This window comes from Galeopterus variegatus, unplaced genomic scaffold (genome assembly GCF_000696425.1).
Source record: "Galeopterus variegatus unplaced genomic scaffold, G_variegatus-3.0.2 Scaffold47, whole genome shotgun sequence".
In the NCBI taxonomy this organism is placed as follows: Eukaryota; Metazoa; Chordata; class Mammalia; order Dermoptera; family Cynocephalidae; genus Galeopterus; species Galeopterus variegatus.
This window is the reverse complement of record NW_007726158.1, coordinates 994,071-1,015,571: the sequence shown is the minus strand read 5'-3', so window position 1 is coordinate 1,015,571 and position 21,501 is coordinate 994,071. Positions and strand designations below refer to the sequence as shown.

At 39.8% G+C, this 21,501-nt stretch overlaps 1 protein-coding gene across 3 annotated transcripts in view; it reads right to left on the bottom strand.

Moving 5' to 3' along the window:
• The window catches only part of TPD52L1 (tumor protein D52-like 1), a 93,031-nt gene that overhangs the window by 21,863 nt on the left and 49,667 nt on the right, over nt 1-21,501 (bottom strand). For all 3 annotated transcript variants that reach the window (XM_008572462.1, XM_008572470.1, XM_008572454.1), the window contains exons 2-3: nt 10,997-11,112; nt 3,617-3,765 (exon numbers count right to left, since the gene is read on the bottom strand). In XM_008572462.1, the coding sequence (XP_008570684.1) occupies nt 3,617-3,765; nt 10,997-11,112 (265 nt within the window). The remainder of the gene's footprint in view (nt 1-3,616; nt 3,766-10,996; nt 11,113-21,501) is intronic.

Genomic DNA, 21,501 nt, shown 5'->3' with positions numbered 1-21,501 from the left:
AATGATTATTCCCTATAAAGGGAAGTTCGCCTCATTTCTAAAGGTTAGTGAGTCCACAATCATCTGTATTTCTTAAGTAATCTTCGAGGAAATCTCATCTAATCCTATAGCTTTCAATGACATCTATACACAGATGACTCCCAAATGTCCACCTTTGCCTTGAACTTTTCCTCAGAGTTGCCCTCTCAGTATATAAACTTGTCTGTCTATTGGGCATTTCAGACTTCACACAGTCAAAACAGAATTCCTGAGTCTCCCCTCCAGACCTGTTTTTCAATCATTCTCACAACAGAGAATAATTACTGCATACCGACAAAGTGTCAGACACCGTCCTGCATGTGTTACAAATAATAACTCATTGAATCCTCATTGCTTATGCAGCAGGTACTAATACGATCTCATTTCACAGACAGAGCAAGGCTCGGATTTCACCCAAAGCAATGGAGTCTGTAACCCAAGAGCTTCACCACAGTGCTGTACTCCCTTCACAGTAAACAGTACCGATACTCACCCGGGAGCCCAAGTCAAAGGCCTAAAAGTCACACTCGGTCCCTCTACTCTCCTCATCGTCCACCTCCAAACCATTGGGAATTTCAGTTGGCCTATCTTCAAATTCTATCGCCTCTCTGTCCCCAACTTGGTAAAATCCCCAAACTCTGTCTTTCTGACTATAAGTTCCATAACCGCAGGGAGTAAATCTTATCTATTCATTCAAAAAAAGCTTTACACCAAGTAGACCGCCTGGCTATAAAACCAGTTTGTTTTTCGAGCATGGGAAAATGTAAACTACTATTCTCCCCTGTGGGAAGATGCTAGGAGCCTTCCTTGAACTTGCCTGATCTAATTCCAGGTACCAGGAAGCGTATGAATCTCTCCCCTCCCTTATTTCCCCTTCCACCCTGCCCCATCAGGCACAGGGCAAACTTGACACACCCTCTGCCCAGATATTCCCAGCTCCCTGCCCCTCCCCCTTCAGCAACAGAGTTACTAGAATTGCTTTGCCCTCCTTGTGGTTAGTTTATTCCTGCAGTGTGGCTAGGAAGGCCAAGCAGAAAGATCCTTTCTGGTTCTTACACCCCAGAGGGAAATTCAGATCAGTAGAACATGAAGCTCCCAAACCTGGATTAAATTCAGAGGTGATCCAACCCAGAGAACTGGAGATTGTTCAGCCTTACCCTGTCAGGGCCATTAACTGGTATTGGCCACCAAAGTGAAAAGACTGAGGCCAAAACTACTGACAGATAAGCTTGTAATTTAGCACCCACTATGGGTTAAATATGTCCCCCAAACGTTCATATATTGAAAACTTGACCTCCATTGTAACAGTGTTAAGAGTGGGAAATCCAATTATGGTATTTGAAAGGTGGAACCTTTAAGAGGTGATTAGATCATGAGAACTGTTCCCTTGTGAATGGATTGATGCAGTCATGGAGTCATGAGCATGGTTAGGATGGCTTTGTAGGAGAGTGAGGGAGAAGGTTAGCTCTCTTGCTTGGGCCATTCTGCAACACCCTGCATTGCTGCAGAGAATCACTTTGCCATATATGCCCCCTGGATCATGGACTTCCCAGCCTCCAAAACTGTAAGAAATAAATTTCATTTCTTTATATAGTACCAAGTTTCAGGCATGCTGTTATAAGCAACAGAAACAGACTAATACAGTGCCTAAAACCCAACTACCCTTCTCAGGAGACTGTTCATACAGTGTTGCAATATATCTTTTACATTGCTGCACATCAATACGTGGTTTCTTATTTTCTTCCATAATTTTCAACATCTGGTTGGGGAAGGCAGGTTAGCCTCTGGAGATAAACTGATATGCTTCCTGGCTCCATCCTGCCCTACTCTGAGCTGTGCCCTGACCCTGTCTGGATGAGTCCTTAGGGTGCACAAGCATAGAAGCCAATAGGATTGCTAGGCCATGTTATGGAGGACAGAAACATTCTCCTTCTCATGGAAACTAAGGGAGCCACTCTGGGGACACTTCTGGCTCCTTTTAGATGCAACTCCTCATACAAAGGGCATCTTTGCACAGGAGCAAAAGGCTTTATACCTTAGTTCTTAGGAACTGCAGGCAAAGCTGGCTCCTGGAAAAAGAGCTGCTAATCATTGGTTCTTCTTCTTACTACCAGGCCTCTCTATGCCTAGGAGAAAAGTACTACAAAAAGAATAACTGATTCCCACTTAGGCATCAGAAATGCAGTATCTTTACCTTCCAATGGATGATAGTAGGGAAGAAAATGCATAACCCAAAGATAAAAATATCTTGGGCTGGTTGGTTAGCTCACTTGAGAGAGAGAGTGGTACTGGTAACACCAAGGTCACAGGTTCGGATCCCCGTATCAGCTAGTCACCAAAAAAACAAAAACAAAAACCAAAGACAGAAATTTCTTGATGGTGGAATTTAGGGCTAAAGATAGAAAGTCTCTGTGATTTCCCCATCAGTCCCTAATCCTCAACACACAAAAAGAAAAATCACATCATCTATGTGGGTACCTTCTTCCCTCTGGTACAAGACCACCTGGCAGGCAAAATATTTTAAATCATTAGAAAAGTACCACCATAGTTAAGTATTTCATGTAATTAAAAAAGTAATCCAATAGAACCATGACTGTAGAATAATCAGAGTTATTTTGTACCTTGCCTAACACAATGGTAAAGCCAAAATCATATCTGTTGGTATAAACCCAGTTCTAAATATTCCCTAGAATAGTGAGGATGAAAAGCACATGCCAAAAGATGAGAGGTACAAGGTTTTCTTTCTTAAATCAATTACCAACAAGTCAGTAAGTACTAAAATTGCCAACCTTTTTTTTTCTGACCGGTAAGGGGATTGCAACCCTCAGCTCGGTGTCATCTGCACCACACTCAGCCAGTGAGTGCACCGGCCATCCCTATATAGGATCCGAACCCACCCACGGCTTCGGTGCTACCAGCGCTGCACTCTCCCGAGTGAGCCATGGGGCTGACCCCCAACCATTTTTTAAAGGCAATCAAAATACACAGTGAGTGTCAAGTATTGGTGGAAAAAAACCACCTGCCCATTTATAATTTTTATGGTAAAGGTAAAGTAAAATATATATTTAACAAATGTTTGTTTATTTTTTATTTATTCTATTTTATCAATATACAATGGAGTTGATTTTTGTGTCCTTTACTAATTCTTCCTTTTCCAATGTTTAAAACCAAATAATAGAGAAAAGCATTTAAGCTATAAAACCCCATGAAAGTAGTGTGAGTGACAATGGCTTTAGTGAATAGTTTTATTTCATAAAGCCATTTTATAAAGTCTACTTCACATACGATATATTTAATGATTATTCATATTTCTTTATTTTGCTTCTGGAGAAAATATTTTTTCCTAGCCACAAGTACCAAATCAGCCTTGTAGGAAAACAAAACAAAATAAAACAACAGAAGAGTGGCAAGACAATAGGCAAAGTAAACTTTAAAAAATTCGGTTAAGGGGCAAGCCCGTGGCGCCGTGGGTTCAGATCCTATATAAGGATGGCCGGTGCGATGCGCTCACTGGCTGAGCACGGTGCGCGGCCGGTCACAAAAAGGACAAAAAAAAAAAAAAAAAAAAAAAAAAAAATTCGGTTAATATCTTACTTACGCAGTAGTAGTCTGCATGTCATGCCAGCTTTTACTGAAGTTCTGTTTTAATTCATTCATCAGGTTCATGCCAAGTTTTTGCTTGATCTCAACCAGATGCCTTTCTTTTGCTGATAAAACTTGTCGTAATGTTGTAATTTCGTCTTCTAGCTAAGGTGGGAAGAAGAATGGTGGAGGAAAATGTCAGATCAGCTGAAAAGCACATTTCCAAAAGCTCTTGGTGCTCCAAAGCAGCCTCTTGATCCTCCTATTTATACAGTCCATGCTTGGCTATGCCAAACACATCCTGTACAGATGTTAGTCTGCTCCAATATCTAAAAACAGAAATCAATTCTTTAGTTTTAATGATTATAATTAGTCAACACTCCTTGTAAAAAAACGCAGATCGTACAGAAAAATATAAACAAGAAAATGAAAACCTACTAGGAAATAGCCATTGCTTATTTTCTGGTTTGTAACCTTCCAATGTTTCTCTTAAGTTGCACATAGATACAATTTTTGAACAAAAATTGGTTTTATACAGTACACCTTATTTTGTAAAACAACTTCAAGTGTCACCAGTGGGTGTTGTTTATCTTTGCCAATCACGCATAACTGCTTTGGTGCAGGAATGGATTTGACAGACACTGTGGTTTTGCCAAACTAGTGCCTTAAGGAAGGAAGGAACAAGAGGATGTATGTGAGGGAGTGATTTGTGTTGCCTTCTCTTTTTAACAGTTTTCTTGAGTATAATGGACATTCAATAAGCTGCACACATTTAATATGTATAATTCATAAGTTTTGACATATGCATCCACCCATGAAGCCATCACACAATCAAGGCAGAGATCAAACCCATCACCTTCTAGGTGCTCTTTGTAATTCCTCCCTCCCTCTTCTTTCTTCTTCCCTACCCGCCTCACCAGGCAGCCACTGACCTTTCTTTCACTAGAGTTTAGATTGCACTTCCCAGAATGTTATATACATTGAATCATATAGTATGTACTCATTTTTGCCTGTCTTTGTTCACTCAGCATAGTTATTTGAGATTCATCCACTTTGCTGCATCATCAACAGTTCTTTCCTTTTTATTGCAAAATAGTATACCCTTGTATGGATGTACCAGGTTTACTGTTTATTCACCTGTTGAAGGACACTTGCATTTGACTAGTGAAAATATATGGACATATTTCCTCTTTCCCCCATGCTGCAGAAAAGCAGATCTCTTCAGCATTATAAAATTGCTCTTGCAAATGTAATTTCTAACCAAGGAGTCTGTATGATACCCAGATTTTAAAGACTGTTGTGATATCCTGTGAAAACAAATTTGGACCTACACAAAGTCTTTGGTTTTAATCCGTTGTCATGCTCTATAATGTAATGCCTTGGTAATAGTGCTTAAATTTACATATTTCTTTTCTGAAAAGTAAAGATATTTGTGACTTTTCTTTGTTAAGCCAGAAAAAAATCATTAGAACGCTCTTAGTATCCCTTATGTATAGAGGTACTAAAAGTCTGCCACTTTACTAGATTTCTTATTTAAAAAAAAAAAAAAAAGGAGTAGCTGTGTCTCATTTACATTCAAAGTGTCGCTCTACTTCTGACCATAAACTGCATCATTATCCCTGTCAGTCACCTTGCAAATTGTGTTCCTTGGGTCACCAGAGACATTGCTGCTAGAAAAGCAGTTCAAGAAAGTTGTCTGCCTTTGCAAAAACTAGTCTATTTACTTGTGCAAGGAAGATTTTGCCCCTATGGTGGACAGAACAGTGTTGTGAACCTTCATATATACAAATACTCACTTTAGCAAGGATTCAGAGTTATCAGATTTTTAATGAAATCTTGATGCCAAAAAAGTGATTTTTTTGAAACACCGAAGCAACCCATTTACCAAACATCATCCTAAAGAAAGAAATATAAAGTCTCACACCTAATAATTTAAAAATACAGACACATGTTATAAGACATTTCTGCGGAAGAGACTTCTAATGATGGAGACATGAACTTGGTTACTTAGTTGGGTCTATTCTCAAGTTATATAATAAAATTATAACCATTTCCATAAAATATAAGACTCACACTTCTCAAAGCTTTCAGCATGTTTACCAGAGACCTAAACATAGGCCAAAAAAATCTATTAAGCAAAACCTGCATTGGAAATGCAATCTTAAATTATATTAACTTGCAAGATTCAAAATGGCCAACCATTTCTCTTTCTACAGAGCCAAGAATCCTGCCACAAGAAGGTCTTTAATCGCAAATACTTTAAATAAAGATGGTGAAAATTGATGCTCATTTGACTAATGAGATTTTTTGGTCTAGTTATACCAATGGTTCTCGACTTTAGTTTATGTAACAGTCACCAGACAGCATATTTAAAATGCAGATTCCCAGGTGTATGTCCCTTTTAGTCTCTTAAATTTGGTGGGGCCAGACTAATTCATGTTATTTAACAAGCATCCCCAGATATTCTGATGCAGGTAGTATAGAAACTCTATATTGTAAGTGCTTCTGTAAGCCACATCAAATTCAGAATGAGATGGAGTATATTATTAATATATTAATTAAAATATTTAATATATCTTTTCCCTTTTAATTTTAAATTTATTGTTTCTTCATTAGAAACTAATACTCTGCTTTTTTTGGTTTCTTTACTCCCTAGATAATCTTCTCAAAGGGTAAATATTTATGCCCCAAAATAGATACTTAAACCTAATTATTTAAATAAGAATTAACAGGAAAATAACAAGTGTTGGCAAAGATTTGGAGGAACTGGAACATTTGTACATTGCTGGTGGGAATATGAAATGGTTCAGCCACTGTGAAAAACGCAGTATGGCAGTTTCTCAAAAAGTTAAATATAGGATTATGATATGGCTCAGTAATCCCACTCCTGAGATTAATAACTGAGAGCAGGTACTCAGACAAATACATGTACACACATGTTCATAGCAGCACTATTCACAATAGTCAAAAGGTGGAAACAACCCACGTGTCCATCAAGGGATGAATGGAAAAACAGAATGTAGTATATACATAAAATGGAACCTTACTCAGCCATAAAAAGGAATAAAGTGCTGATACATGCTACCACACAGATGAACCTCAAAAACATTAGGCTAAGCAAAAAAAGCCAGACATAAAAGGTCACACATTGTATGATTCCATTTATATGAAATACTCAGAATAGGTAAATCCATAGAGACAGAACACAGATTGGCGGTTGCCAGAGGCTGGGGGAAGGAGAAATGGGAAGTAAGTGACTTCCTTCCAGTGTGAGGAAAATGTTTTGAAACTAGATAGAGGTGGTGGTTATACAACATTGCAAGTGTACTAAATGCCATTGAGTTGCTCACTTTAAAATGGGTAATTTTATGTTCTATAAATTTACTCAATAAAAATGCAAAAAAAAGTGAATTAACTAATCTGAATTAACTTCAATATGAAATTTATTATAAGACTGAAAACTTTTCTATTTTATCTGCTAGGTTAAAATTTCTAACTGAAACCAGAAGAAGAAATACTTTCATAAACTATGAATCATCAGTGTGATGTTCGGGAGTAACAGCATTTGGTTTCCTGTACACACTGCTTAAAGGCCTGCACCGTCTTCTTCTGGCTACTCCTGCCTGTGGCTAAGAGTCCAGGAGAACCAAGATTAAAATGTAGATACTATCTGGGAGGGGCATAACAATAAAGCATTATCAGTCACGAACAGGTTAGTTGTTCACTTGCTCAGTCCAGAAAGGATGAAGGTTTTGAGGATGGAACCAAGAGAGAAAGACACAGAGCCTAAGGCATTTCCTTGCAAATCTGAGAGAGGATAGCTAGAGAGGAGCTTGAGGGCACTGTGTGTTCCTCTTGGGGAACCACACACCAAAGGAAGAGGAAAGAGCCAAAAGAGAGATGGAGGGAGCATGAAAATAGGCTTTGCTTCCTCGATAATGCAGTCTGGTATTTTTCCCACTCCTATTAATTAATGCTTATATTTCTTGAGTCATTTTATCTGGGGACATTGGCAGAATTTGATTGTTATGTAATCACAAATACACAGTGCTAATGCCAACACTTCATCCTTTTCAAAAGCCAAGACACATTATAAAATGCTAAGCACGGAACGCAGCTTAGTGAAATGAAAGTGAGAGTGGGATGATAAAAGCACAGAATTATTGAACAGGTTTTTTTAAAAAGAGAGAGAGAAATAAAAACAGAATAGATGTGTAAAGGTCTGAAGATGTCAGGAGCAGCTGGTAATATCCGAAACAAAATAGTACTTCTTTATACATTGATAAAGTTTGTAAAAAAGCATATTCTACTTTTGGCATTTACAGATATCAATACTAGTTTAGCCTGTAAAGTAATTCAAGCTAATTATAAATATTAATCGCACACCTTCTATGCACAAACCACTGCACCAGATCAGAGGTGATACTGGCCTCCCATTCAGGGAACTTTCAAGAACACACATATTGTATGATCACAGTAATAAATTAAAGATCAAATTGTGATAAAAGAGACTCCTCTTTGAAAATGCTGAACTCATCCAAGATGTAAGCCTTTTGGACACTATTGGCTTATTTTATGTCTCCCACCAAAAGGAGAAGTCTAGATCACCCAAAGTCTAAGGGCACCATTGTGGGAATATTCATAACAAAGCAGTGCAGAAAGAGGGACGGGAGAGGGAAGAGAGGAGGCCTGAGGGATCCAGTGTAGACAGAAGGTGGTAGGAGGATCAGATGAAACTGGGGAGAGGAGTGAGCCAGAGGAGGTGATACCTGGCACACTCAAGACCCCGTTTCAGCAAAGCAGTCAGAGATAAGAAGTCCTAGTACACAAAGGTCATGCATGCTCTGGATCATGGCCACAACTGAGTGCCTGACTCAAAAGCAGCCATTCAACAGGCTGGCCTCTGAGGTGTCTTGGTACCTGAGTGGCTAATAGACCCAGTAAGGGGGATCTTCCCCTATACACAGAAAGGAGTTGCTTGTGACCAGGGGTCTAGGAAGAATGTCTGAGGAGAGTTGGGACAGAGGAACTGAGCTGTCTGAGGGATATCTCAGTTCTTTGTAAGGCCCATGGTGAGAAAGATGACAGGGCTCTCTGTGTCTCCTCATTATAATAGATCCTAGCACTGGAGGTGAAATCTGAATGGGTCTGTTGTGCCAAGACCCCGCTTGGAGTGTGTGTGCGTGTGCATGCACGTACCTGTAAAGGGGTAGGGAAAGCAGATTTAAGAAAAGAATGAGCATAAAGCAAAGGAGGCCTGAGGTGGAGGGAGAAGAAATGGAAACGTGAAGAGGAAAAATCGCAAAGATCTACTTCCTTTGCTTTTCATTGGGCTTGGGGCAGACAGCTGAACCCATGTGCCTCTGGAAGTGATGATGCTACCTTTGGCAATGTGTGGTACTTCTTCATTTCTGAAGAACCCAGAAATAAAAGACAGGAAGCAGGGAGGTTGATGCATTCTGAAGATGAAAATGTGAATCCCAGAAACTTGAACACAGTAACAGAGTCTGGTGTTATTTTCACAAGTCAGGCTCAAAAAGTCTTAGGAATGAAACATATTACTGGAGCCAAATGAGACAGGAATTTCTGAAAACACTTCCAGTTTTTTATATTCATGGGGCATCCATTTGAAATCAATGTTTACTTTTTTCTTGATTATAAAAGAAATACATGTTCATTGTCAAACATTTAGAAAATATAAATTGCACAAAAGCAAACATACATTGATACATGTGTGTATGTATGTATATCCCAGTAATCCCAGAACCCAGAAAAATCAAGGCATTTTATAGCAGTTGGTCTGTTACAGAGGTTGTATCTGAACTTAGACTGGAACTACCACTGTGAAGGAGTCAGGATTCAGCTTAGAGTCAGTTAGCTTACACCAGTCTGCAGAACATAGCTTTTGGACCCTGCAGTTAACATGAACAGGTTATGAACCAGAATTTCAGGGAGAAAGAAAATGAGCTAGTCCATTTTCCATTAAGGCTGACTTTGGTCTGCACACTCCGGTATGTGTGGCCAGTCACTGGCCACAGACAGACCCAGGTATTTGATTTAAGGTACTGTGCTTACTGACATCATTTCTAGTTGTAGCAGAGGAACAAGCTGCTCTTTTATTTTATTTTATTTTATTTATTTATTTTTTTTGTCTTTTATCTTTTTCCGTGTCCGGCAACAGATCGCAACCCTCAGTGTTGCCCCCGTACCGGACCGGGGACCGGCAACGGGATTGCAACCCTCGGTGCTGCTCCCGCGCCTCGCTCAGCCAGTGAGCGGGAACCGGTCTGTATGTGGGATCCGAACCCTCAGGTGGGAGCGCCGCCGCGCTTCCCAAGCAGCGTACTTATCCAGTGCGCCACCGGGCCGGCCCCTGCTGCTCTTTTATTTTAAAATGAAATTATTCTAGGGTATGCCTTGTAAAAGCTCCTGAAAAGTCTTCAATATTATTATGAGCTCTCATAAACACGCACTAGCAGAACGTTAGAACTGGGAGAGTCCAGAGTGGACAAGGGGGGAGAGAGAGTGTAAGGGGGAGTTCAAAGCTGTGTCCTCAGCCTTTAGAAAGATCAGAGCAGGGAGGCAAAGCCTTGCTTCCAGCGGGAACAGGAGCTTCCTGCCCTCTTAGCTAGAACACAGGATGGGGAGGGGATGCCGGCCTCTGCCCCTCTTGTCCTGCTGTCCCTTTCTCCAGCCCTCTCCTCCTAGAAAATAAAGGCTCCTCAGCAAAGTATTTGAGGGTTAACGGGTCCTGCAAACAACATGCTGGAACAAGAAGTTGTATTCATGATGAACCTGCCTTCCTCCTCCCCTCTAGTCCCAGTCCCCACAGCAACTACACAGATCTAATTAAGCCTCAATTAATCATAACTTTCCTCTCCACCCACAGACCTTTATTCATCTGCAAAAGAGTAGACAACTTTATAAATTCAGCTGCTTCTATGATTGACTTTTTTCATTAAAAAATATTTCAAAATATTTGTTGAGCTAAGTTGCTGACCTAAAACAAGAACCCCTGTTAGAAAGGAGCATGCACCTGTCCCAGGGTCTTGAATGAATTCTTGAATGAATTCAGGTTTGCAAGGGTTTTATTATTCCCAAAGGGTTCTGGTACTAAAAAGAATAAGAGGTGCATATTTAAAATTAATTGTTATTGTTGCTTAAGCAGTACAACCATTCATTTTACCGCTGTAACCAACAAGTAATGGACAATTAGCATTACAAAAATACCTTGGAAAGACGGAATCATCTTGCAATGTATTCATTATTAAATTTTATTAAGTAAAAGACAACATAAAAGACAACATAATGGCAATATGGGACTTATACCAAACTAATAATAACTCTCAATATCCGGAGATAGAAATGACAATAATAATAAGATTACTAAACATACCTGAACTAATTCTGCCTTTAACTCTTCCTTTTCCTCCTCAGAGAGCGTGCTGGAGAAGTCAGCACTGGCTACTGCATCTTCATCTCTTCCGTGCAGCGGTTCAGTCTCCAACAAACCTTTAGGCAAAATTGATAAAACATAATGCAATTTTTAAAATGAATTTAGCCAAGTTCTGTTTTCATAGAGGTACACTGACTGACCCTCTCCCTGAAAAACAACTAAGAATTCCAGAAAAGAAAAAATCTTCCTACATGTATGATGAGCTCCAAGAAAGTAAAGAATACTAAAGAAGCCAAAAAAACAAACGGAAAACGGGAAGCCAGAAATGTAAACAAAACCACCTTTCACTGAGTTCTACCTTTGCCACACAGATGAATTCCAGCTGCCCTTCTCACTGTCTCATGGGGTAGAGGGACAGAGGACAAAGCCCAAAAAACTCAAGGAGAGGAGTTGAATGTGAGATGAGACACCCCCACAGGGCTACACCCTGGAAATTGGGTGAACTAGAGATAAATACTGGTACCTTTGTTCCCCACAGAGATCTGCAAGACAGGTGCCTGTCTTAAAAATCAGCACTGAATGGACAGGTAAAATAATCCTCCCAAAAGAACTCATAACGCTGACCAGGACTGCACGTGAACTTGCAACTTGAACCCACACTGCTTGGGTGGTCCAGAACAACCTCAAGATCAGAATTGAACATATGAAGGCCTTTTCCCACTTTGGATGTGGTAATTCACGGAACGTGGAGCAGCTGCAGCTGTGAGAAAACATCACGGATGAACTGATTCTGGCAGAGGAAAAGATGGGAAGCAACAGATTCACCCAGAAGAGCTCAACTTGTAACTTGTTATGTGAGGAAAACGCCTTATATAAAAGATAAAGATGTTCCTGGTAGGTGCCTCAGCATCTGGCTGACTCAAATGCCTGTGTTCTCTGGAGGACCCAGGAAACAGGCCCACACTACATGGCAACTTCATTTATGAAAGAGCTCTGGGGAGAAGGTCTATTAACAAATTGTCCTGGAACAAATACTTATCCATATAGAAAAAACGAAGTTGGACACCTTCACACCATTCACAGGGGCAAAACTATAAAACAGAAGACAACTAGGAGTTTATATTTATGAACATCTGCATAGGAAGCAATTTCTTAAACAAGACACCAAAAAAGCAAACCATGAAAGGAAGGATGGATAAGATTAAGGATGTCTCTTCATCAAATGCACTACGTGGAAAATGAAAAAAAAGCCACACAATTGGAAAAAAGATCTCTCTCACATGTATAACTAACAAAAGATTGTTCTCCGAATATTCAGAATTCCTACAAACCAATTTTAAAAGCAGAAATAACGCAATAGAAAAATGGGCCAAAAGACTCAAAGATTCTTTATAGGGAGAAATCACAAATGGTTAATAAACCTAAGAAAACATGATCTACTTCATTATGCTCAAGGAAATACAAATTAAATCATTTCATACTCACTGAATTAGCAAAAAGTTATAAATCTGACATTATTGAATGTTGGTGACTATCTAGAGGATAGAAGCACTCATACACTGCTGGCAAGAATATAAATAAAAATAATATGGAAAATAACTTAGCATTTTATATTGAAGTTGAACATTCACACACCCTGCAACCTAGCAGTTCCACATCTCTATATAAACCCGAGACACTCCTCATAAGCACCAGACGTTATACGTGAGCATTAGATCATTCATAAAAACTTTCAGAGTAGCAACAAATTGTCAAGTCATGCAAAATCCATAAGCAGGACCACGCATAAATATACTGAGGAGCATTTACATAATGAAAACTTGACAATAGCGAAATGAATGAACTACAGCTACACACATCACATGGACAAAACTCAAGTTGCTAAAGAATGATAAAGTATAATTCCACTTACATGAAGTCAAAAACCATGTAAAACTAAACAAAATATTGTTTAGGAATAAAACGATAAAGAAAAGCAAGGCAATGATAAAAAATTTAGAACCATGGTCTTCTCTGAGGAGAGAGGGTGGGGAGGGAGATGGGGAAAGGAGGAGCCTATAGGGGACACTTATAGGGTTAATGGTAATGCTCCATTTCTGGGACACTGAATTTCTGTGCATGAGTATTTTATGCACTTTATCCTTATTTTGTAAGTTTTTTTGCATATTCATTATTATTTAATAAAACAATATAAAATGGATTTTGTCTAAAGTCAAATGAGGAAGGTAAACAATTATCCTACAAAATCAGAACATTTTAGGTAAAGAGAGTAAAAATATGGTCCAAGTCTGCATTGTCCTTCTGAAGCAGGCCCACTCTTGAGTCTCTTGTATTCACATCCTTTTGTCTGAATCATTGGTGTCAGTTGTGCCTGGTGTCACTGCTAACACACTAACATACATTAGTACACATGGTACATTGCTGATCCCAGTTCATCAGATCCTTGTCACCTCTGTCTATTCCAGAGTCCAGTTTCAATGCTAGGCAATTTTCTTTTTCATAAATTAATTCCTGTTCACTATAGAAGTAGTGAAATAAAATTACCTATTATTAATTAAAAACACTACTCATCTGGGGCCGGCCCGGTGGCTCACTCGGGAGAGTGCGGTGCTGATAACACCAAGGCCCCGGGTTCGGATCCCATATAGGGATGGCCGGTTCGCTCACTGGCTGGGCGTGGTGCTGACAACACCAAGTCAAAGGTTAAGATCCCCTTACCGGTCATCTTTTTAAAAAAAAACAAAAAAAAACACTACTCATCACACTAGTCAGAAACAACTATTATTTTGGTCTCTCTGGTATTTCTTGTGTGCATAGGAATAGTTTCTTGTATATATGTACTGCATTTACTGCTACAAACTTGATTTATTTATTCAAAAGGATATCATAAATATCCTTTCATGCCTAAAACCGTATCTCCACACTTCTATATTTTTGATGTTGGTGCAGTAATTTGTCTCACAGATGGTTGATAATTTACTCTGTTTGCTAGGAAGCTGCAGTGAACACCTCCTAGCTAAGTTATTAGGCAAAATCTTAACGATTTCCTTTACACTGGATTATTCAAAGGCCATTTTGAATAGACATTTTGAAACTTATTGCCAAATTATCCTCTGGAAAGGCTGTACCAGTTTTATGCAAACATCAGCAAGCTATGAAAATATAGACTCAGGAGAATATAGAGAATAGACTCTGGGTATGACAATGTAAGTAGGCCACTTAAAGGGGGAAAATACTGTCACTTATTTCTGTTAGTAAATATGTATGTTTCTATGTGACCAACGTATATTTAGCCAGTGTTCTAGGATAGCCATCTAAACCAGGAATCAGCAGCAATCCAAGCACAGGCACAAGAGATGGACCCAGAAGGTAGCTGCCCTGTGCACTGGGGTTAGGTGAGAGCCACGGTGGGAAGTGCACGGCACTGTGGTTTTCTCCCCAGCTGGGCCTGGTCCAGGGACTTCCGGATATAGCTCAAACTTAGAGCCCAAACTCTCAGGCCTCCCTTGTCTTCACAGGGTGATAAAACACAGTCCAGGGAACAGACAATAGTTCCAATACTTAGACTTTTCAGGACATCAAACATCTTTAGTATCTTCCTATATTCTAGAAAGAAAAAAAAATTCAAAATCCTATATAATTGATGATACTTTAGTTGGGAAGCTTCAGGTGAGTTTAGGGAAAGGCAGACACAGTATGCAGCAGGTAGCTTCTGCTTTTCATGGGGGAAGTGCATAAACTTTATAAAGTGACATATTCTGCACTGGCCTTCAGCTCTGATCTGTCACACATTCCACTCCTCAGCAACACTGTGAATCTTTCAAACTCTTACTGCTAGAAACCAACCATTCAAGAAATTTGCCCAGAGACCAGGTTGCCAGTTAGTCTTGGTCTAAGTTCCCTATCTTCTTTTTCTACTTATGCATATATTTCCCTGCTGCATCTTGTCCCAGTGGGTGTTCTCTGAGTCATACAGTGCAGCACAGGGTGCCATGTAAACACACATACACACTGAAAACAAGGCCTGCTGTTTTCAGCAGAATATGTTCTGCTTACTGGGTTAAGGAGGCAGCAATCCAGTCATGAGGTCAAAGGATTTTAGAATCAAAGGGTAAGTAAAAAGAGGAGTTGGATTAGAGAAGGTGATTAACCAGTGAAACCGAGTCAGAACCAGGAGGGAAAAAAAGCAAATGGTAAAAGATATCAAGTGACAGATAATAATGTGAGAAGAGCAATAAAATAAGTATAAAATCACCTAGTTATCATGGAAGCAGATATTAGAGACTAAAACCATGTATATATTTTTTTAATAAAAGCAATTATCAGTGGACAAAACTGCTCAAATATCACAATTTTTTGCCAGTACCAGTATATTATGAACAAACTTCATGAACTTAGTTCCCTTTTCCAAATATGCAAATTATGCCCCCATCTCTGGCACAGAGGAAAGAGGACTACGATGGGAATCAGGAGATCTGAAATTCTAGCTACGGGTTTGCCATTAACTAGCAGAGGACATTTGACCTCCATCATCTCCTCTATAAAATGGGCACCTTAAAAGACTGTTGTTAAGATTAAATGACATTGTCAGATAATACATGTAAAAATGCTATAAAATTTTTAAATTTCCATACAATCTACAGCAATATATTTGTGAAAATAATTTTTAAAAATATTAATGTGCTACATTCTCTTTTGCCTCCCTAAGATTATAATATTTCCCTAGCTGGTCTAAGGCTTGTGGTGGAGCAGAGAAGTAAAAGAAACACAAAGAAAAGGTTAATATTTAAGTTTTTGGCATTTGCACTTGGATTTGCCAGAAAGACAACAGCTTTGCAAAACAGGCAATTTTCCTGGGAGGTTATGTCCTACATATCTTTGTTTCCCTCTTGCATATCAAAGCTAAGCCCAGAACATCCAGCCCAAGCAGATCCCCTTAGGTATACAGTGCACTAAGATTTACCAAGGATCTGTGCCTCCTGTTCTATCCCTGGAAGCCAGTGGGGAGAGCAAATAGAGAAAGAATGAGAGAGATGCCTCGAGATGTGTATGTCCAATCTTTCCCTTTGGGCTTTGACCCAGAAAGGATGCAATATGTTAGGTTTATAAGAGGAACCTGCTGGACATTGTCTGCCCCTCCAAACCCACTCTCTACCGTCCTCCACCCTGCTCTGTGCCCAGGAGATGACCTAAGGGTTACATCAATATGATTCCCTTGCCCTTCTGCTCCCTTTCTGTGTTGGCCAACAGGGAGCTCCCGCAGGATATTAGAGGGAAAAGGGAGCAGTAGGCCTAGGGGTTATATTGACTTCCTACTGCTGCTGTCCCAAGGTGCTTCAGTGCTCCCTGTTGAACACCCCTAACTCTTGCCATCTCTCTAATAGTCCATTCATTAAACTCTCCGGAATCAGGCACCTCTTTTGGGCATGCCATCAACTACTTCTTTCTTGGTTCCTGATTGGTACAGGAAGACTTCCCCAATTTGCTTTTTGATCTAGAAAGAGCTCAAAACATGGTGCACAGTCACATCACTATAAACTTGGCAGGTGCAGGGTGGTTGGGTAGATCGGCCCTTGATATTTAGTTCCCCAACTCACTATCCTGCACTCAATTAGTCATGGATAGGATCCGAAACTTCCACAGTACTTGGCAAGGGGTTGTTTACCTCTGTAGCAGGCGCTGGAGTTACCAGCCCTGGCCAGAGATCTAGAAGGAGAGGTAGAGAGAATCTCTCAACAATGAGAGCCAAGGTAAGACTGAATCAGCTTGCAAGGGCTACCGGGCCTAAACATAGCTGAGGGAGACAAGATCAGTAGTAATAGGCACAGAAAACTTGAGCATCACAGGACATCATGTTCCTAGCTGCCTGAAGAGCCAGAGGAGAATACAAGGCACTACATAGGTCCTTCCTGCTTCCATATCCCAGAAACACGAGGTACCCCCTTAGCTGGGACAAAGGAAAAATGGAACTGAAAATGGAGATATCTGAGCTAGAAGGTAGTTTTACAGAGGAATTGAGTATTATTTAAAGGAGCTTTAAAATTTATTGCATTGGAATGGACTAAGCCTAACATTTTTTTCCCACTACCCAAAGCCTAGTAGCTCACACCCAGATCAGGTATAGGTTTAAAAAAAAAAAATGAACACTTGTATGTACACCAAGATAATGTGAATACATTTTGAAACTCTGCTATGGGAGTATTTTGCACTTGAAGACAGCCATTTTACATGCAATAAAATATACAGAATAGTTTTAATAAACATAACAAATAACCACAAATAGTGCAGCAATTGTGCTTCTCCAAGGGCCTGGTAAGATCTCTAGAAAACAGGCAGGCCTTAAAGGACTTGTCAAATGCTACCATATGCCTGTTTTCACTATCCCTACAACTGGCCGGTGATGACTTCATTTAAGTCCCAAATGCAGAGCGAAATGACACAAGAAACTTAATCGATCCAACTAAGAAGTCACGGTGAGCTGGTCTCAGATTTGTTGCTGAGGACCTGCACTCGTGGGACAGGGGCTCATTCCTGGGTTGCTGGGCTCTGACCAAGACCAGTCTGGCTCCAAAGCCTGTGTCCTTCCCTGTCTTATAACCATCTGAGGAATAGTAAACAAAATGTTGGCAAGTATGAACCAAGAGATGAGCTTTAGATTAAAGTGCTTCCTTTAGCCTTGAAGTGAAATCACCCATTGGTATCCTCATATTTTTAGAGCATCCTGTCAAGCATGCCTACGGATTAGGCGATGGCTTCATGGCTGTGACCGAAACAGTACAGCCAGCCATGAGTTAACAGAGATTACAAACTGTGATTTGGATCAGTGACCATATCCTGCACTGTTGGCAAATACATAAAAGTTACAGAATTTCTTTTAAATAGTAAAATAATCTTGCACTATATTAGGGAATTAAATAAATCCAGCTATGTAACCAAGAGCAGAGAGAAAAGCATATTCTTTGAGAAAGAATACAAAATTATCCCAGGACTTAATAAAAGAAGGAATGCAATAAAGTAGCTTAAATGAAAAATTTCCATGTCTTAAATAATAGATTTAAGGCTGTAATACTTATTAGTTAATTATATTTTCTTCATGATGTTTGGTAAAAATAACCTCAGGCATGCTTTTAACATAAAACTTCAAAATATCTACATTTATTCCCCAAGGGAAAAACTATTAAGCTAATCTCATCATTGTTGGATTTATGATTATCTTTAAGTACACAAAAAAACTAATACGTCAATTCTAGAAGGGTGGATATTAAAGATATAAAACAAGTTTACTTATTAGAATCCTACTTTCTGCACATTTACTCAATGTACTACAAAAACCTAAATATTATTTATTTTGCACTTCCATCTTTGAACTGTTTTTCCTTCATTTGCTATGACTTGTATCTAGCCTATTCTCAAGTCTATACGTACAAAGGTCTTTAAATGTGTTTTTTTCTGTTGCCCTGGAGTTTGGCAGAGGCTTCACATGCCGAGAACAATACAATGGGAGCATTACACCCCCACATCCTAAAGCCAAGATTTCAACCCTAATGCATGACATGCCAAGAGATTTTAAAACTGGTTCTGTGAGGCCTGGGGATCACTTACTTCTAGCATTTGAGAGTGGGGTTAGAGTGGAGCAGCGAGATGGTGGCATTGTAGGAATTTGCATACCCAGTTAAGCAATCATAAAAAACAAATCATACTCCCACTTCCCAGAGATTACCACTATAACACCTCCTTGCCCATCCCTCCAGATCATTTCCTATGTACTGCAGCACACATATATTCTTCCCCACATTTTAACATCTTTGAAATCAGGATGACTTTTACAGTCAATGGTGTCTTACAATTAACTGGCAGCACTTTTTTCTTTCTTGGTGGTATATAAAACAATGGGTATGTAAAATATTTTATTTATTAGGTATGTAGATATATAGATATTCATTATGCATATATATTTTTATATATCCATATATCTAAAAATGAGATCACACTGTTTTGCAACTTGATTATTTTTCAGACAACTTACTCCTCTCATCCTTTTTCATCTCATTCTGACCATATCAAGGGTTCTCAATTTTCGTCCCATAATGTATTTAGAGCTGGTTTGTCCAAACCAGCATCCAATCCACAACTGCCTACTCACCTGGTTGTTAAGTGCCATAAGCCTCTCTTCTTCTAGTTGTCTAATGACTCATGGAAGAGACCTGGCTCCTCCCTGCAGAATTCATCCCAATATTTTGATTAATGATTCATTAGGTGATTACAAGACAGTGTAGTGATAATGGGAAGAGTATATCTTTTGGGAACAAACCAATCTCAGGAAGAATTCTAGCTCCACCCCTTTTCAACCTTTTTATAGTTTAAACATTGGTCTTTTCATCAGCAAAAGAGATAATAATCCTTACCCACAAGGGTAGGCTGAGAGGGACTACAGTTTTTCAAAATGTCTAGCACAGTGTCTGGCATATAATAATCAGTTAGCACATGTTACCTTCCAATCTGGTCCTACTTGAGTAACATTCTTCCTTGTTTAGAATTATTTATAAAATTCAAGCACTATGAGAGAAAAAAATAAAAGCTATTACTCTTGTCCTCAAGAGGCAAAAATATTTCACTGTGGAGCCACTCACATATATACCTTAAATAACACCAGTACATAGTAGTCCTCAATTACATACAAAATCAATGCCCTAGAGAAATATAAAACCACATGCCACACTCAGCTTATCCTTCTGGCTTAATCTATTTGATCCTTAGAAAGGAGCCCTTCATCATTCTGTGTTGCCCTTTCTGGCCATTGCTTAGTGGACTTGGATGGACACCTGACCCAGGGGTAGTCTCTGGATTCCTCTCTTGGGATTTCGAACCAAGAGACACAGGACAGATAAGTGGAGTAAGGTTAAATCAGATACTGGCATAACAGTGCAGTGCAGGCCTAAATCTTCCTCAGAGCTGTCTGAAGTCACTTGTTAGTTCATTTGTTCATTCATTCATTCAACAAACATTTACTGAGAATCTATTAAGTGCTATGCAGGTCTCTGACGTCATTCGAACTCACAATTCTATCGTCCTGTCGCCTGATTGCTTGACTTCTCCCGAATTTCCATGAGTTTTCTCTTTATCCTTTAAATAAACTTCATTTTTCCTTTGGGCTATTCTGAATGCCATTTTCTTTTTTTCAAACAAAACCTCTGAGTTATAGAGACAATATGAATAATATCATATAATTCAGATAAAAGAGAGATCATTATGAACTCTCTATCGTTTCAGCTCCATTGACTTCAATAACTTGCCATGAGCTCAAATTAAATTAATCAAAAATTTAATAAATTATTTGTTGCCCCAAACTGGCATTCTCTATACCCGTAGAAGTCACTGTCATGTACAGTCTTTAAGATCTTGTCTGATACAAATGGTCTGGGAACCTAAACCACATCTGAACAATAAATGGTAACCTCCTTCTTTGCTCTCCCTGAGCCCAGCCCCCTCTGTCTGCAGAGGCCAGGTGTGGGGCAGTAGTCACCGAGGCATACAGTCCCTCTAGCACGTAACACAGCAGCATTGTTCCAGGCATTCCAACTCTGAGACAGATGGGACTCTTGCTACCAATTGTTGCTCTGTGGTCTCTATTTGGATTCTGAAGGCAGATCTGGTTGGTCATTAATGGTTGGCCTTTCAATAGTTTATCTGGATACATCTGTACACATGCATGGTGGAAAATCCTGATATACTGGCTAAACCAGAAGAGTTGGAAACCCTGCTGGGACAATCTACAGTAAATATCTCTGGAGAGAGCAACCAGGAATTTCCTGGAAGTGAGGGTACAGAACTGGTTTCCTGAGTAATTGGTTTTTGGGGAGATTGGCACAGACTCCATGACTGTGGGTTTGTCTTTAGGACTTTAAGAGCTGTGTTCTTCCTTACCTGCCCTGAGGCCACAGCAGAACCATGGGTCCATTTGGGTCATACAGACATAGGTGGTAGCCAAGACTTCTGGGTCTCCAGGTTAATGATATGAGTCACTAGGAATTAAGCCTGAAGCCAAGGATCTAAAGCAAATTGAGCTGTTTTCCAAGAAGCTAAGTAACCTGACACAGGTAACGTCCAGTCTCAGAGTTCAACGCTGTGTCTGGGAAACACATAAAGCTGTGTCAGAGGCACAGTCACATGATGGGACAAGATTTCAAGACCCAGAAGCAGTGCTCAGCACTGTTTGCTTCCACAGCTTGGGGCAGGCTCCTATAGCTTTGAGCTGCAACCCAGGGCCTGCAGCTCATTCCTCCCTTTGGATTTAAAGGCTCCCTTCACTGGCATTCACCCTTCTTTAGTGAGAAGAGCCTGGAGTGAGCCGAGGGAGTAGAAGCTGAAGGCTGAGAGGGCTCTGGACCAATCTTGCCCTTGGCAGTGAAATTGGCTCTGCTCGCCACCACCCTGCACCTGTAGCCCTCTCAGGCACTGCTCCTTTCTCCTTGGGTTATGTCTATTTGATTAGACATCTTATCTCC